The following is a 19,325-nucleotide window of genomic DNA, read 5'->3' on the forward strand; positions in this document are numbered from 1 at the left end:
AAAATCCGTTGGGTAGTTTTTGAGTTTATCGCGCTCAGACAGGCACAGATGCGGTGAGGGACTTTGTTTTGAAATATATATTTTAGAACTATTTAAAAATAAAATTCGGTCATACATGTTTGTTGTATAAATTTAACCATTTACGCAGCGCATTCAAAGGAAGCTTTCAATAGGAATATTTTCGCTGTTAGGCTTTATGCTCCGTCCCTATTAGTCATAGGGAAACGTTATAGCCAATAGCCCTCCTCTATAAATGGTCTTTCCAATACTTTAAGATTTTTTCAAATCGAACTAGTAGTTCCCGAGCTTAACACGTTCAAACAAACAAACTCTTCAGCTTTATATAATAGTATTGAAGTATAAATTAAGTATAGTAAAATTGAAATTTTCAAAATTAATATATAAGGCAACATTAACTGAAGCTTGCATAAAAAATAATCTTGAATGACTTATGTAGGAAATAAATTTTCAATATTAAAATTCTAGAATCTAGCCTTGATATATAAATAAACATTTTCAAAATGTCTCTAGCTACGCTTCCAGGCACTTCATTATTGTTACTTTTTCAGCTGGTTCCGTTATTCGGATGTTGCAGCATTTCATGACACCTGAGATCTTCAGGAGAGGTCTGGTCATCTACATCAAAGCCAAGTAAGTTATCTTAATAATTATTAATCTTATTCATTCTATACTAACTATAAATTAATTTTATTTATTTAATCGATGAATATAATTTTTGTTTAATTTAAACTAGAATGTAACTTACCCCACTTATTCCGTCTTTCATATTGAAATTGCTATAGAGTTCAAAATCCTAAAGCAAGTTTTGTTCACAGCTCTCGCGCCGCTGCCGCTCCCTCTTCACAGATCTCTACGTTGCCCTCCAGCAAGCCCTCGATGAGTCCAGTCACAGAATCCCCAAACACATCTCGACTATCATGACTGAATGGAGCACTCATGGAGGCTTCCCTGTCCTCACTGTTAGGAGGACGGCGCCCAATGCTGACTCCGTGTTTGTAGCCCAGGTAAATATTATATTAGTGGAATTTTTCAAATCTCACATTTAGTTTATAGTAGATTTAGGGTTTTTACATTTATTTATTAGATAAATTAACACAGAACCAAAATAGTGACTTATGACAAAAACTTTACTAATTTACAAAAGAAAATAATTTGAATCAAATTTACAAATAATCAGGAACACAAAAATATAGCTAGCGAAATGATTGCAACCGTCCGTCCGATCCAACAATTAATGATAGCTGAAAATGTATCGGCGACGCAGTGGTCCGCGCGAGCTGGCCATTTTAAACCAAAGACGATATAATCCTACGTTATAGTTGCAGCTAAGCTACGCCTCCCGGTCTTCTAGTAATATTTTGCTAATTGTAGACTGTTATAACAAGATAGATATCAAGGAAAACGATAAATTTCTTCTGTATTTTTAACTAGAAAGCTCTTTTTAATTTCTAAACGGAGATCAAACTCTGATCATCGCCGATATCGTATAGAAAAAGCACTAAGCAATTGACTTAATGACATAGCTTATTAACATACTTGACAAACTTCATATTTTAGTATCGTTTATGAGTTTAAAATTGAAATTATATTTGCGAATTCATTTATAATATTTCCGACAACCTCATGCTCAACCATTTAAAACAATCCTTGTATAATCTAAGCCAGGTGTTAAAACAACTTTATCGTCGTCAAATATATTTTCGTTTTATGTCTTTGTCGAAATGCAAACCATTTAATTAAACCATTACCTTTCTCTTCATACTTCTAATTCCTTAAGAATTTATAATATGATATCTGAGAAATTTAATTTGTGATATTAATATAATTTTATACTTAATGTAGTAAATGGTCTAGTTAGATCATTTTCTTTTAATTGACTTGTTTTAATTGACTTGTCTATACATTTTAAGCAAATATGCGATAAAAATAAATAAAATTTAAATTTAAATTAATAACTCATTAATTTAAACAAATTCTTTGAGCTTACATCTAAATCTCAATTACATGATACTCACGCCTATAACAAATCCAAGTGTAACAAAAAATGTAAAGAGCGAAGCAAAATTATCTCTCATTCCGCTACACAAAGAGATTTTAACTCTCGTTAAAGTTAATAAGCTTGTGTTGGATGAAGCCGACGCGACGGAACCAAGTACCGGAATGCTGACGATTGAAATTCGAGGATTATTACCAACACGACAAAAACAATTTCTTCCCGTTTAATTTGTTCGTAATGGGACAAAATTGTGTGTTAACTCAGTTCATGAATTGTCACTGTCAACCTTCGAGAAATTAATTTAAATGACGTTAAATTATTAATGGCGTCTGACGATGATTGGCACTTTGTAATGATTAATTCCCACTTGCTTGAAATTTATCTTATTCATTTAATAATTACTACTGTCACATTGTGTATAATCAACGTAGTTAGTAATCCTTCTTTCTACTACTTTCATCTATCATTGTAATTAAGGTAACAAGCCAACTAACTAGTCATTGGAGAATGGATATACCTTATTAAGTTGTTTTATTTTTAGGAACGTTACCTCACCGACCGGTCTCTGACATCCACTGACCGCTGGCACGTGCCTGTAAACTGGGTTATATCCTCAAACGTGAACTTCAGTGATACCAGCCCTCAAGCCTGGATCCTGCCGACCTTCCCCGCCACCGCCGTTGACGTTCCTGGCCTCTCCAATGCTGATTGGTACATCTTCAACAAGCAGCAGACTGGTGAGATAGCTATTGTTTTTTTTAAATAATTAAGATAAACTATAATAATTGAAATCGTTATCCAAGGATCCTATGACGTAAAATAGAGTGCATCGATAGCCAAACCATTATCATAAGAAATATAATTAGAATAGGAAGTCTACTTATTAGATGGCAAATATTGTTAATAATAGTCAATTAATATCTTCATGACCCTTGATTTGTTCTTGTTTTAGGCTACTACCGTGTCAACTACGACGTCGAAAACTGGGTCGCTCTGGCGCGAGTCCTCAATAACTCTCACGAGATCATCCATGTCCTCAACCGTGCTCAGATTGTCGACGACGCATTCAACTTGGCCAGGAACGGACGTCTGGTAAATATAATCATTTAATTATTTACATTTGGAAAGAAAATCCGTAAAATCAAATCCAATGGATTGCTGTAGTGGAAAATGTGGCACACCTATATCATTGAAACTTTACTTAGGCTACCTGTATTTACCTGTCAAGAATTGAAATTTTCAAGTCCTCGGATTAGCTTCCATTGATAAAGTCCATAACGAACGTTGTTACTGATTCAAGCAATGATAAATTGAAGATATCGTTATAAATGTACGATGGCGTAATTTATGGAAGTCAGATCTCAAGTTTGGATTACGATAAAAATTTATCAAGACTTGAAGGCAATATTATTGCTACTTCCTTTCTAAGATCGTAGATACTGAAATGCAGAAACGCTTCGATATTATCTAGATAAATGAAGTTCCTGACTTTTATTCCGGATATGACTATACAAATATTTTGGAAGACAACAGCTAGTACCTCATGTTCAATCCATTAACATCTTAATTTTATAGTAAAACAAAAACGCTCACTAAAATTCAGAGCCGTCCATATTTAATCGAGTATATAAAGGTCTGTGCCGGTGTTGGGCAGTCAAAATAATACAATTATGTCGGTAGAAATTAACTTAGAACGCCTATGGTCATTACAAGTATGATTGGGAATCGATTAGTCTATTTGTTGCTGCAAAATCGTAGCAGGCGTAGGCATGAATAGCCAGCATACTGTAATAGTTGTAATTTTACAATCTGCCTTGTCTTTTTATTGAGATCATTGGCAGTTACCAGTTGGAACGTAATCAGCGGGATATTTACTAAATCCTAGCCTAATCGACATTTGATAATACTGAAAATACTGCATACCGCAATTAAATTGTAGTGTTATTCGTAGACTCAAAGCCGTTTTTAAAGCCTATCAAATTTTACAATCAGGATTATCGAAAGAATGAACGAGGCAGATTTTAAAAGAATGTATGAATTTGTTGATGGCATGCTATTTGTGATCAGTTATGGCGTTTCATTGGAGGAATGTTACTCGTCTCTTTATTCACAAATATATATATTTTATACCAAAATTACGCCACTGCACCTAAAGGTAAGTAGAGTGGGGTCCAATAGAATGTCGACTGACGAGGGATGATTACGTCTCGACAGTTGACACATTTATGCCGGCCTGTTGGAACTGGATATACACAGGCTGATCCCGGAACGTGACACACTTACGTGGGTCGCTATCCAGGCGGATATAAAATATACAACCACCAGCAAATGGCATACTATTGTTATACGCGAACGTTCCCAATGAGTTTTCAACTAAAAAGTGTTGTGTGTAGACAGTGGTAGTCCTAAATGGCGAAAACAAAAAAAACAAGGCCCAGGGCGGTTGCCCGGTTTGCCTCTTCCTAAGCCCGCCTCTGTGTGCAGAAACAATACCGTAAAATGTATCCGAAGTGCTCCCGAGAAATGCAAGGCAATTTCAATATTGAAGATAATTGGAGTGGAATAAAACAGTATCATGGTTATTAACTACAGTTTGCGAATAGGACACGATAGTACGCTCGGGTTTTGGTTATGTACCAATGTATGAGAGAGGGAGTTTGGAATTTCAATCGAAGGAGTTCAAGCTCAAAGAAGTAATGACGAGTTTCTTGTCTTGATGAAGGAATTTAAGATATGAGAGGTCTAGGATGGTATAGAATCGGAATTTGGGCTTATGCGATGTTCAGGGAAGGTGAATGAATGAATCTTCTAAATTATTTATAAAACGATGGGTTTAATCTATTTAAAGCATTAATTCACAATTATAATTAACTTTTAATAATCAATATTAGCGGTTTACGAACGTTACGGTATATAAGAATCTTTGTGTTATTATTTCTATGGAATAATTTAAATTATCATAAAATTAATTTTCGGTTTACCCGTGCTTATCGTTTCTAACTTACACCATCAGTCTGAGTCGAGTTTAAACCTATTTTGATATACCTGATGCATTAACAACCAGCGATCCACTTACTTTATTTGTATTATAATTGATACAAAATTTTCTTATATTTTGCAATCACGGAGGGAGTAATTGTGTAAGTATTTTTTATGAACTTTTTAAACGAGCATGACAAAGCGCCTCACAGTGCCTGATAGACAGGGAACTAGGGTCAAGATAGAATGTTGACTGACGTGAATTAACACAATTATCTGTAACAGTATAAGATATTGTAACCCAATTCTACAATTTTTTCTTTATATAAACAAGTGAAAACTCGTACAGCAATCAAAACTATATTTATTTGGGAGAAAACAATTACTTAGGAGACAAATATGTATACATCACACGGGGCTAGTCGTGCGCGCCCTGTCATCCACCGCCACCTTGTGACAGAGTTCACACGTAAGCATCACGTCATCGGGAGCCAATGGCAGTGCGTTATTCGTACGAGTCCGCGAAGAGCTCGAGATTTAAATCGAAAGCGGATACCTTCGTTACATTTATTTATTTATTTTTCTCACACACAGTTATTAAAAAGTATTCCAATGCGACAATGTGGGGGTACCTATTATTAATTTAAAATTAAAAAACAATCATAAACATTATTAAAACATAGAACAAAATAACTTAAAATTAATAAATATTAATTGTTAGGTGTAACATAGAATAAATAACAAAATCTTTGCCAATCCACTCTACTTACATGACAAAATATCTTTTTTGGCATGTACCCCATTAATGGTTCTATGGTGAAAGCCGCTTTTGCCAAGATATATGAATGTGATCTAAATAGATCTCACTAGCACACCCACAATACTAAAAATGTTAACCTCATCATCACGACCTAAAAAGAGGCGAACCTATCATAATATCAGATACAAACCCAATCTACACATATAATAAAGAAGTAGAACCCAGTGTGACTGTACATTGAAAGAGAAGAAATAAAAAAGTAAGAGGATGACTAAATAAAAATCAAAGATTTTTCTGTTTGGTAGCGCATAACTCCGAAACTATTAGACATATTGTCATGCAGTTTTCACAGTTGGATAGAGTGAGAGCAAAAGACACCTTCTAAGTACTGGTACATTCGCAAACAGTTTTAAGTTTGTTTACGTTTTATTTTACGCATTTTCCAGCCCCATAATAGTGTAATCAGTTATGCCACTGATTTGCACGTACTAAGTCGCGAATACATCTAGTAATAAATAAATAAACCATTGACATATATTTTACCAACTACATATATATCGATGAAATCAACTGATTTTTTTCGAGTCTAAATCTACGATATATGTTCATACACAAATCGGTGGCAACCACACAGGTTTCGGGGACAAGAAACACCTTAGTATAAAAATAGATGAATCAAATGAAAGCCAAATAAACCTTTCCTCACTAAGTAATAACTCCCATATCTCGTAATGAACAGCAAAGATCACAACCCTGCAAAATTAGTATTCCTTAATAAACATCAAGATAACGTTCATGTTATCGACAACTATATTATTTTACTGAATATTCAGCATCAGTATCAGTTTGCGAACCAAATCGAACCGGCCGAGGTAGTCTAAGCAAATACTCGTGCTATCGAAGTTCATGATATTGGATGACTGTCTCGGTGACGTAGTTGTACTGCATACGCGGTACAGCGCTTTGAGGTGCTGGGTTCAAATCCTGGGTTGACCAAAGTGATATTTGGGTTTTTTGCCCAGTATCAGCCCGTAGGTAGGAATTTGTGGCCGACATGGCGATAGGCTCGCCCCCCATCACATCATGGGACGGAACACACTTGGCAAAAATTGGGTGTCCTGGTTGCGCCTCTGCATACTCCTTCGGGAATAAATGCTTAATGTGTCTGTGTGTATGACATTGGATGTTTCGCCTCGGAAATTTATTTTATGCGGAAAATCTGTAACATCACATGGCTTTGCTACTTCGTAAATTGCACGAAGAGGTTATCTGTTACTGACTATGTGATGTCGTTGTGGCTGCTGTTTGATAAATTTATTTTGCTGTCATGAAACCCGGAATAAACATTTCGAAATTATAAAGAATACATTTCGTAAGATAACCCGCCAAGCTGCAACATCTCTTTTAAGTCTGCACTAATTTGGATTAAGTTACTTCGCATCACGTTTAGTAATAACCGAGCTAGAAGATAAAAACTTAATAATGTTAATGAAATAATTTGATAAATAAATTTGAGCTAGTACTTTCAGCTCTCTACCCATAAAACCCGTCGACACGGCGATATAGGCCTCGGATTTTTTTAAACTATTAGTTTTTTTTATTTGTTCAGCTATTTTGTGACCTAAGAGTCTACTTCGAAAAACGAAATCCGTAGTTTCGGCTGACGGATCGCACGTTTTGTTACTACGAAGTGTTACGGATCCGATGACGGATTCGACAGCGTATCCGATCCGTTCATTGCAATATTTCAAACATGAAATTTGTAAGAACTTATAGGGCTTCGCCATTCCTTTTTAAAACCACCTGCGAGGACAATGTTCCACTTCTTTTCTTTCCAAAAAAAAAGAAATATGGGGAATTGATGCTACCACCAAGCTAAGCTACAGAACCGTGACGAATCCGAAGGAATTTGGTAGTAAAGTTAAATCCGAAGTTCGTCATTTCTTCGTTTCGGACCGACGTTTCGACGTTCGTTTTTCGAAGTAGACCCTAAGCTCCTCACGTTTGATAGGATTAATTATTCAGTATTTATTATAAGGTACTCTAATGCTAGTATCCTAACGTACTATAAAAATACCTATATTTACAGCACTACAAAAACGCCTTCGAAATCTCAAGATACTTGGAGATGGAAAAAGATTACATCCCATGGGCTGCTGCCAACCCTGCCTTCAACTACTTGGACATCGTCCTTAGTGGCGCCAATTCCTACAATCTGTACAGGGTAAGTTATACCATAAAATAATTTCCTTGCTTTGTTAAAATTAATAATAATATCAGCCCTGTGTTATATACTGGCATACTGCTGGACGTGGTGCTCCTCTACTACTGAGAAGGATTTGACACCACGCTGGCCAAGTACGGCCTAGTTACCCTCAAAATTTCTATAGTGAACTTCTCAGGTTGCAAGTTTGCTCAATAAGTTTCCTTCACCGTTAAAGCAAGCGATTTCACAAAAGATACATATGATTTTTAGTAAAGTCCTCTGACTGTCTGCAGACCTACAGAGATTCGTCTCAGCAGTCCATTCCAGGCTCCTAACTAGGCTATCATTAGTAGGATACTGCTCTAGTTAATTTTAATGATCTGACATGTGACATCCATTGAAAGAATATTGCTAAAAATTTAAATAGCTCCGAAACGTACGAGATTTCGAATTCTGCAGCTGAATTAAACTCCCTTAAGAGGCTGGTTGTGTGTTTAAGCTAAAGTAAATAAATGACTTCTGATGTATTGAAAGCAAAAGAACCGCACAATGAAAGTATCTAAAGTGTTAAACTAAATTTTCTTTTTAGTACTACCTGCTCAACCTTACTGCTCCTATGTTCGAGGACCTTGGCTTTGATGTGAAATCTGGCGAAGAGTTCGTCACTCCTTACCACAGGAACATTATTCTGGACATTAACTGCCGTTTTGGCAACCAGCGGTGCATCAGCAGGGCCCAGGAAATCCTGCAAGCTTTCAAGAATAACCCTAGTAAGTGTTGTTACCTAATTAGTTTTTTCCAGGGAATTTGCTTTACTGCTTCGTACCTAAAATTCTAGTCATTGATAAAATTTACTTTTGGATTTGTGTATTTTGTAACGATATTGAGTCTTCACTGATTCTATTACCTTACCGTCTAAACTCATTAAGTTAACTACTTAGGAATAAAAACATAACATTTTTCATTTAACACTTACTAAGTTGTATAATTTAAGCACTAACTTCATTAATATTATTGTTTAAGTGTCTTATAACAATATCTAGTAAATATCGGATTCTCATTTAGTAGTTGTCAACAAAAATATTGTTGTTTCATATCTTTTGCTTGTAGCATATATGATTGAACATCATTTTTGTAACAAAAAAACCCAGTCATATCTACGCTCAGAGCGTGGTTTAGGTAAACACGAACCATCAATCTGAGAAGATATTACGTCACTGCTTCTATGTAGTATAGAATAAATAGAAGCAGTAAGCGATATAATTAGAGGTTATAAAATATTATGAAAATAATGTAGTAAATTATTCCGACTTCTTTGAAAACGCCAAAATATTTATTATGTTTATTATAATATATATTACGCCAAAATTCTTTGCTAGTTTTTTTATAAATTTACTATTAATATTTATTATGGATCTGAGTATTTTAAGGTTGTTAAGTATTGACAATATTTAATACATCATAACAAACATTCTCAAATATATCAAAATTCGTGTGTGTAATATAAATTTATTTATCACAGACCAGCGCCCCAACCCTGACATCCAGACCTTGGTCTACTGCTCCAGTCTACGCGCCGGTAACGTGGAGAACTTCAACTTCCTCTGGAACATGTATCTAGGCACGTCCGACTCCAGCGAGCAGAGCATCTTGCTTAGTGCCCTGGGATGCACTAGCAATGCTGAACGTCGTAACTTGTAAGTATAGGAACTGCTGCAAATATTTCTTTGGATTAATTTCTTTTCTTTTCATAAGATTCTGGTATTGTACAAGGTAAAATTATTTTCCCAGCTATCTGAACCAAATCATCGACGACAACTCTGCAGTGCGAGAGCAGGACAGACACTCAATCGCCGTCTCCGTCATCAACTCCAGCCCTGAAGGCATGAACGTCGCTTTGGACTTTGTCGTTGAAAACTTCCACAGAATACAACCCAGGTATACACCATCACCATAATGTACGATCACTAGATATTATAAGATATAAAAGAATTTTTACTTTACGTAATAACAAATTAAATTAAGAAGTGAAAAATGCTTACCTGTTTTACTGGTGGTGGTAGGTCTCCCAAATATGAGAGTCCGCCTGGGTAGGTACCACCGCAATGTCAATTTCTGTCGCCAAGCAGCAGTGTGAAGTCGCCATTGTGTTCCGGTTTGAAGGACATTGCAGCTGGTGTAACGACTGGACATAATGAGACTTAATATCTCACGTTTCAAGATGGCGAGTGCAGTGGAATACCAAAAGTGGTTCCTAATTTTTATCGGCGGTCGTATAGCTTACCATCAGTCGATCAGCAAGCTCATCTCGTCATTCACAGCAATAAAAAAAAAAATGGAAATCAATACATATGGTATTTATACGACTCTGGTGTATAAGTTGTATGCAACAAAACATTTTGTCAAATAAATCAAAGTGTTAAATGCTCAGTGACAAGCAAAGAATGCGATCAAAGTGTACGTTGAGATAAGATACGTCAAACTTTGATTTATCTGTTCATACTTTAACAGAATATACTGCAAACAGCGCAGTGGCTATAATAAACTCTCCAATTTTTTTGCAATCCAATTGTTATCTGTATTTATTTTTGTATTTATCGAAGTATTTTAATCTTATTTCTATATTAATATATGTCTTTTGTCTTTAGGGTCCAGGGTCTTACAGGAACAACTAACATTCTGAACACCTTTGCAAGACGACTGACCACAAGCGCTCATAATGAAAAAGTAAGTTTCCAATTGCAATTTATGAGACAATGCATTTTTTACGAATTACGATTTTATTTAGCGTTTTAGTTAAATTTAAATATGTTTTACCATAAAACGGATATGCGTGATTGATTTGAAAAGAAATGAAATGTTTTGGTCACATTTTCCTCAACTATTGTATCTTGGTGTTTTAGACAAGGAAAAACCCAAAGATATCTGAATTACAAATGTTAGATGGATTACTAAATTATATAACATAATAACATCAGCCCTGTATTATACTGTCCCACTGCTGGGCACGAGCCTCCTTTAACTATTGAGAGGGATTAGGCCTTCACACATTCACACTTCTCCCAAACGTTGGGAGAAAATTAGAATATATAAAAAACCGTGATAAAATCCAAAATCATCATACCCTATGATTTAGATTCTATCATTATTAGCTGTAACACAAAATAATATGGCATTGTTTTTCTACAGATCGATGAGCTGGTCAGGCGACACGAGAGCATCTTCTCAGCCGGAGAGCGTGCGTCCATCGCCGCTATTAGAGAGAATATCGCAGCCTCCATCGCTTGGAGCAATAGCAATGCAGGCATCGTCGAAAATTGGCTGAAAGAGAATTACGGGCCACCCAGTGGCGCCAAATCCTTAACCGCTGGATTACTTGTTCTCATCTCTCTCTTTGTGGCTATTTTCAATCATTAGAATTTACTTATTGTAATTTTATATTTATTTTATAATAATTTTACGATAAAATATTTTTATACTTAATTTTATATTTTTATACTTAATCTACTAATTTGTGTAAATAAAATATTTATAATATTTTTCGTTGTGTGATTATTTTAATATGAACTAAAGATTATGCGCAATGTTTTTATACTTAATCTACATGCGAAATTGTTTAAGAAGTTATCGGAATGTCCAATAAAGTTAAAACAACTTTTTGTTTCGGACACAAGTAATGTTGAACGCTGAGGCTGGCTATACTAGGATTAGTTATAGTCGCTGCGATCGTAACAACGTTTAGTTCCATACTAAATGTATTTAAATCAAGAAGCTTAAAGTAAAATTACAAGCCACATATAAAACTCATAATAACATTATGTAAAGCCAAAATGAACTCAAATAAACTCTAATGAGGCGTTGTTCATTCCCTTCTTTAGAGAGTAAAACAGCAACAATTATATATCGTCTTCAGTTAAGTTTTACCGTGACCACCGCTTTTTCTTTTAAGTTCGTGATGAAAACAAAATTTTCCCAGCTGACTATCCTCTTAATAATCTATGTTGATTCGAGAGAGTATTAACCACGAAATGTTATCATTACTTTTGAGTGCATATATAAATACACGAATATATAATATAAAGTACACGATGAATATACAATGTTTAGGCGGGTGTACACCGTCATTATTTAATCCGTGATAACTTTTATCTAAATGTAAGTACATAATTATAAAAGCAGATAAATTTCTCAAAGAAATTTTGCATAGTCTAACTTTGAAAGCAAATTGACTAGCAGATTTTCTGTTGTGTTTCGTACACATGTTCCAGAAGCAAATAAAGCGTTCCCGTCCCATAACTGTTCTACTCCTAAAATGACGAATAGAGAAGTGTAAATATGGTTTGACTATTCAACATTATTAGATATTTTATTTTATTTTGGGCTGCTAACAGCTATCAATAGCCCACAAATATAGGACGACCTAAACACAACAGTTTTTATTGCTTTAAATTACGAGACGAACTTGCCGTTCGCCTGATAAGTGATACGACCGCCCATAAACAGTAGAAACACCATTCAACACTTTGAAATACAAAGTATTCTTTGGTATTCCACTGCGGTCGCCATCCTGAGACGTGAGATATTAAGTCACATTATGTCCAGTAGTTACACTGGCTACAATGTCGTTCAAACCGGAACACAACAGTGACTACACACTGCTGCTTGGCGGCAGTAATAGACATTGCGGTGGTACCTACCCAGGCGGATTCTGACATAATATGAGAGACCACCACCAGTAAAGTTAAGTAAAGCCAATTACGAACCGTTGCAGATATAAGAAGTACACCCGCTGATTTTGGTATGAGCCTCACATATCCATGGTATTTATAACACATTTCGTTTTATGTTGTGTAATTCTAAACAAGTAATGCGAAATTGTATAACCACTGTCGTTAAATGTTTTGATTGATAGGTTCAACTGTCATGATAAAAGAGTAATCTGTTAAGATTAGGTATCTAACATCACACACTATGCCTTTAATACCCGAAAAGGTAGGCAGAGGCGTAACAGATGCACACACTCTCTGCCATGTATATTTCGTCCCATGATGAAATACGGGGCGAAACAATATCTATAACCAAATTTTTCGAATCGCAGAATGGATTTTACTTAGCTCTTACTTAGCTCACTTGGCTGTCATCAACACTGTTTAAAGAATTCAGTTCGTGTTGATAAATTCCTGCTCGACCGGCCAATTGAACTCAGGACCTCTCAGTCCACAATCTATATACGCTGCGACTAGACGATGAAAGCAAAACGAAATGCCTGTAAATAATAGCAATACTATTGTAATTTAGAATAATACAAAGCACTACATAACATTGTATGTACTACGCTCGTCACTCAGAATTAACTTACACTCGTTGCTTCGTCTGTGCGAAAGAGGTTTTCAGGGATAAAAGTCCCGTTATATATTTTTTCGGAATAAAAATAGCCTACGTACTTCCCATGGTCTGAAACTATCTCCATACCAAATTTCATCGAAATCGGTTCATTGCTTTTTGAGTTTAAAGTGTTCAAATAGACTGACAAACGTAGCGGGGATTTCGTTTTATAATAAACTAGCAAACCCGGCGAACTCCGTTTCGCCACCAGATGGCTTCGTTTTTTGTAACATTTCGTTTGGGGATTAAAAGATGATGAAAAATTATTTTTTTCATCATCTTTTTGGCACTTAAAATTAACTGAGCAGAGTACAATGAGTAGCAAACAATGTATCACGCACCGGCGCCATTTACTTAAAATGAAACGTACTTAGTTTCGTGAGGGATACTCACACACCACGTACTGGCGCCGTTGTAGTACATGCTATGTATCAGAGATAAGGATTCATTCTTTTGTTCAGAAATTATACTGATTACAATATCCCTAATTCCTTTGTATATGACTTAGCATGCGAGGAAGTGTTTTCTCGGAATACATGTTCTACCACGGATATTCGAGAGAAATAATTATAATAATCTTAGTTCATTACGATACTAATTATTATCATCCAAATTCATCCACAGGTTCAGTAATACTAAGTTAGCAAAAATCAAAACATGATCTCAAACTTACATTTATAAATAAAATAATATTTGTAATTTTTATGATAACACAAATTCAAAAAACACATTAATCCTTATCAAATCGAATTATTATCTACATATATGTAATGCCAAACAAATCCTGATACCATAACTATAGTATATGTGGACGGGGGTGGCAATATTTGAGTGCTTTTGCATCATATGATAATTCTGTCAGTGCTAGTTTAGTGAGTTTAGATTTGATTTTGGAGAGAAGCAGTCCTTAGTGCATCAAGATGTATGTCAAGACGTAAAAGTGTGAACGTATACTTTTGCTTAGTCAAAGAAACTAATTAGACCTTCTGGTAAGTATAATACAATATTAAAATTGTGTCGACTTATCGAAATGCTAGCGCATCATTGGATGTGCGGCTAATTCGGATTAGCCACCAGGAGTCTCCCAACCGATTTTTTCAATTTATGAAATAAAATTATATTGATCAATTCTCTGTATTATAAGGTTTCTTTTTTAATTTTTACATGTACATTTAAAAAGAACTTTGCTTTTAAAAAATTAACGACCTCCGATGGCGAAGCTCAAAACCCAGGCCACCGGCGGTTAGGGTTTCAAAGTGAGGAATCTCCTCACAATGCGTGCCGTGACCAGTAAAACTGCCTTCTGCATCTGGCTTCCGAACGGCCAATTGAGAGCTTCTGAAGACGATGGTCGAGGCTCTTTAGTATCAACCCATGCGCAGAAACGATAATCGTTACAATAATTGAAGAGTCCACATCCACATGTCGGTAGCCTCATGTGCCAAATCTAAATATTTAAACATTTTTTTTTTATCATTATTGTATTTCCATTTCCTAGATGATAATTCTTATACATTTTCAACAAGGACTAGAAGCGTTTTTACCTAGACTAGAAATAGCCTTTACCATACAGGGGCCTCGTAATTTTTCACCTAAGCACATGGAAGGGTAATTTTCACTTAAAAACAGTTCAATTTACATTAAAACCTTGTAATACTATTACATAATATACGGAAAATATCGATGTCATAAACGAAACAAATCAATTATCCCGGGGGATCCCCTGTCACGAAATTAATGACGAAATTTGAGACAGTAACAAATAATAAAGATTAAACACATAATGAAAACACGGATAGATTACAAAAGAAACGAATTCTTATCTTATTTCTGTTTTAAGTCTTAAAAGGCATTATAAAGCGAGTTCATTGACGTTGTCTATTTCTGAAGTTTGAATTAGGTACAAATTTCTTTTATCGAAATATCTCTGAAGACCAAATTGCCAATGCAACTCATCAGAAAATATTGATTTGATATTTTGAGTCCGAAAATTTCTTACACATTGGCGTGCGGGATGAAACCGCTTATAGTTTCTAACATGAAAACTTAATAGTCCCGCTCGCGTGTTTTTGACCGTGTTCGAAGGCAGAAAACCGTAGTTCAGGCTTAAGCTTAAAAAACTTACATGTCCATGTGTCTGTACAACTCTTGCTATAATATTTTTATTTTAATAACTTCGATGTACAACTGTTTTATTAATCATGCAAACAATTTAATAAATAATAATTATTTAACTATCTTTTTAATAAATATTCTCCCAATGCTTCAGATATTTGAAAAATTAACCCGCGACCACACAAACTATATACCATAGGAGACCTAGTTTGAAATTCAATGTTCCATCATTACAATTTGATTTAATAGAAGTTATACAATTATTGGATCGTATAAAACTTCCAAGGTACTCACTGTAAGTATGAAGATACCAGTCTGAACGTTTATTCCCAAAAGTGTGCTTACACGGTGACTAATCAAAACTAGTGGTTGAAATGTGTTTCATAACTTCCATCTTTACATTTATCTCTTTAAACCCAAGTGACATTATCAACATTTCAGATTATCTCTTAAGATTAAAATTTCTTGCAGTCCTCAGCGACCTATATCTGCAATAGTAGCGTGTGGCGTTCGTATGTAACGGACATCGTGTGTACAGTGGACCACCGGCCATTTTGTGCCTAGAAAAATGGTCCGGAACATACTAAAATGGAAGTGCGCCGTGCTTTACTTAGTTACATTAAGTGTGTTCGCAAAATCACTCCCAATAGACACACAAACCGCGAATTCCATTATAACTACCGAAACCGCATTTACCAACGCAATTGAGCTGACAGTGAAAACACCAGAAGAAGTGCTCGAAGAAAATGTCCAAGCAACCCTTGTGCAGAGATCGAATTTCACGAAATCTTTTAACATTACACGCAACACTCTATTAAGAAACATAAGACCTGGGCAGCAAGTACGACAATACGTTGTATCAATCACATTCGATGACGAGGAATTCCATGGTCGAGCTGTAATCGATGTGGTAGTAACAGATGCAACGAGAGGTGAAAATTTAGTGTTCCATTTCGACGATGTCGAGATAGACTCTGTGCAAACTGGAGTGTTTACTATAGCGAGTGCAGTAGACGCAGACTTTGACTTAGATGATGGCATACTTGAAATCGAACCGGCGCAGGATGCAACCTCATACATTGTTATTGTGGAGTACACGGGTGAATTATCCAACACGGGACGTGGCCTTTACATTGGAGAAGGACATGATCTGTAAATATTATTTTTTATAATAATCATAGAATTAAATCGGTAGGCAACGGCTTGGCTGTACCTCTGGCTTTGCTTAAGTCCATAGGCGGCAGGTGCTGCTTACCATCAGGCAGACCGTTTGCTCATTTGCCTGCCAAGGCAATAAAAAATAAAATATGATATAAATTTAAACTTAGTCTACAGACTAGTAGTTGAATTTAAAGATTAGCCGGTCCGGTAAACTGCCCTTGATACTTCTGTTATCCAGGAACAACAAATCGAATTATTTATTTGGAATTATGAGTAGATATTTTACAATAGAATTTAATTCACTATATTTTACTTAAAAGAAATATATAAATTGTTTTTTTTTTTATATAAACAAGAGATCATGCCACAAATGTATAATCTAAAAGAATTTATGGATGAAAATTTTTTTAAGTTTACAGTGGCATGCATGTTGCTGACGCCAAATATTGAATATCAGCTAATCTCTAACTAAATCAATAAAAATAGAAATCTACTCTAAATATAATATTGCATATAAGTTATTGATCACTTGCACTGTTAATGAAAAAAAGGAAGAATATTAAAAAAGTTTCAGTTTTAAAAGAATGTTTAACTACGCTTTTCAACTCTGCCGAAATGTACCCTTTGTGACTTTTAATATCTGACTACCGACTACTGTCTCAATCAAGGGAATAGTCGGCTTCGTTTCACAACCAAACATTGTGTTTCCAAAAGGGCTAGAATTATTTTTCTTTATTATTTTATAGCGAGGTTTTTCAGCTCATACATAGGAATGAACCTCCACCCGACGAATGCCAGGCGCGTATTCCCTTGCATGGACGACCCTACAGAAGCGGCAACAGTCTCCTTTACATTCATCGATGTCGATTACAACAATATTATAACGAATTCCATACTGGATGATAGTAATACTGTTGCTGGAGAGTGAGTTAATATTTGAATGCCTTTACAATTTTATATGGCTTATTTTCGACATTACAACTAGATTTATTAGACATTTCAATTTGGAATGCATTGTTTTATGAAACTGCAGCATCTATTAGTTACCATTGAATAATTTATCTTGGTATTTATTTCAAATATTACTAATAATAAATATCTAAGGGTACAAAACTAAATAATTTCCAGGAATCAATTCCGGACTTTATTAGGCCCGGTTCATACCTGGGGAATGATCGCACACAATTTCATCAACTTGAACATCCCGACCACAAACGTCCTGTTGGTCGGCCGACCTGGTGTCTCCAACCAGGACGCTCAATCCTCGTTGGCTATTAATGCCTACTTCGCGTATTTTAATGAATGGACTGATATGGAGTTTTTCGACATCGTCATGAACCAAGAAACTCGACTACATTTTCTTGCACTGCCAGATGTGGATAGAGAATGGAATACTCTCTCTACTATCGGGATATGGTAAGATTCAATTTCTTTTTTGTTTAGTGTCTAATTGAAAGTTTGTAGACAACTCAGCATATATTTTTTTGCGAATCGAAATGTTTCAGAATTGCTCGCACTCCCTATGCATTCTCAGATATTACATACTGATTACATTTTCCTTCAACCAGTTTTCCTTTAACAAGCTACGTATTCTTCCTATAATTGTGGGTTAAAAGAACTTATATCATCCTTATCAACTTGAAATAATTCAAAAAAACCCTCTAAGGTCATAATAATTAATAATGTTTACACAAGATTTAAGCCTACGAAGCTGTTAGATCTGTAAGTTACTTTGTATTATACAAGAGAATGAAAGCGTCTTCATTCCTATAAAATATTTTTTTAATGAAAGCTTTTAATAACGTTTAATTTGATTAATACTATTGCTTCGGATGAATGGATAGGAACGCCGTTTATCATGTTCTGAGGTAGACTTAAGCTGACAGAATTGTAAATAGGTCCACTAGGTACATTTGAGCTTAACGGGGTTAAAGGCGTGAATATGTGAAAATATTATGTATATCCAGTTCCAACAGGCGGGGATATTTATGTCGACTGCCGAGGGGTAATCAACTCTCGTCAGTCGACATTCTATTCAACCCCATTCTACTTATTACCAGGTGCAGTGGGCCAATTTACAGTGCCCATATATAAAAAATATATTCCCAATAAATTTGAATTTAAAGTTGACTTAGACAACATACTATTTCCAGTTCCAATCAAGCGCGACGGGTGCTGACGTCACACTTCTAGACATGAATACTTTATTCGTCACTGACGTCATCCAAGAAGGTTTACTTCAAGATGCATACACCAGTGCACCACCGCTTTTGGCAGAGGAAGACTTATTTGATGAAGATGCAATACGAAACTACATATTCAGCGTCCAGAGATGGAAAGCACCGGCGCTGATGCATATGATGAGGTTAATTCTTGGTGAAGATGATGATCATGATCCGATTCAGGTTGCGGCACGGGCGCTGCTTACTGGAAGGTATGGTTACGTTTTATTAATTTGATATTGAATCAAGGCCTTTTTATCGTATTGCTATTGAGATTTACAAGTCAGCTATGCAATGAGAACTCTTTTGGTATTGATCGATGTTTTGTTAACGCTTACCATAATGACCGCTTTACTTCAGATGTCAGAATCGCACCGTTAGACATTCCATCTACTTTGAAAGATCAAAACTCAAAATGAGACCATATGCGGTATCATGACATAGAACTCATTTGCTTGCCTTTTAGTAGATTTTTTTATT

At 35.4% G+C, this 19,325-nt stretch overlaps 2 protein-coding genes across 2 annotated transcripts in view; both read left to right on the forward strand.

Annotated features, from left to right (window-relative positions):
* LOC119189890 (aminopeptidase N-like) overlaps positions 1–11,451 on the forward strand; it is a 17,393-nt gene extending 5,942 nt beyond the window's left edge. Inside the window, 7 exon segments of the mRNA XM_037440666.1 lie at positions 2,970–3,109; positions 7,846–7,980; positions 8,552–8,732; positions 9,485–9,659; positions 9,754–9,900; positions 10,611–10,689; positions 11,152–11,451. Of these exon segments, the coding sequence (XP_037296563.1) occupies positions 2,970–3,109; positions 7,846–7,980; positions 8,552–8,732; positions 9,485–9,659; positions 9,754–9,900; positions 10,611–10,689; positions 11,152–11,379 (1,085 nt within the window). The 3' untranslated portion in view covers positions 11,380–11,451.
* Positions 11,452–14,160: 2,709 nt separating this feature from the next.
* Positions 14,161–18,043, forward strand: LOC119189945. Its single transcript, XM_037440773.1, has 5 exons — positions 14,161–14,336; positions 15,617–15,757; positions 15,934–16,614; positions 17,383–17,547; positions 17,752–18,043. The coding sequence occupies exons 3-5, from the start codon at positions 16,031–16,033 to the stop codon at positions 18,041–18,043; spliced, it is 1,041 nt and encodes a 346-aa protein (XP_037296670.1). The 5' UTR covers positions 14,161–14,336; positions 15,617–15,757; positions 15,934–16,030.
* The last annotated feature ends 1,282 nt before the right edge of the window (positions 18,044–19,325 follow it).

Source organism: Manduca sexta, chromosome 20, assembly GCF_014839805.1.
Source record: "Manduca sexta isolate Smith_Timp_Sample1 chromosome 20, JHU_Msex_v1.0, whole genome shotgun sequence".
Lineage (NCBI taxonomy): Eukaryota > Metazoa > Arthropoda > Insecta > Lepidoptera > Sphingidae > Manduca > Manduca sexta.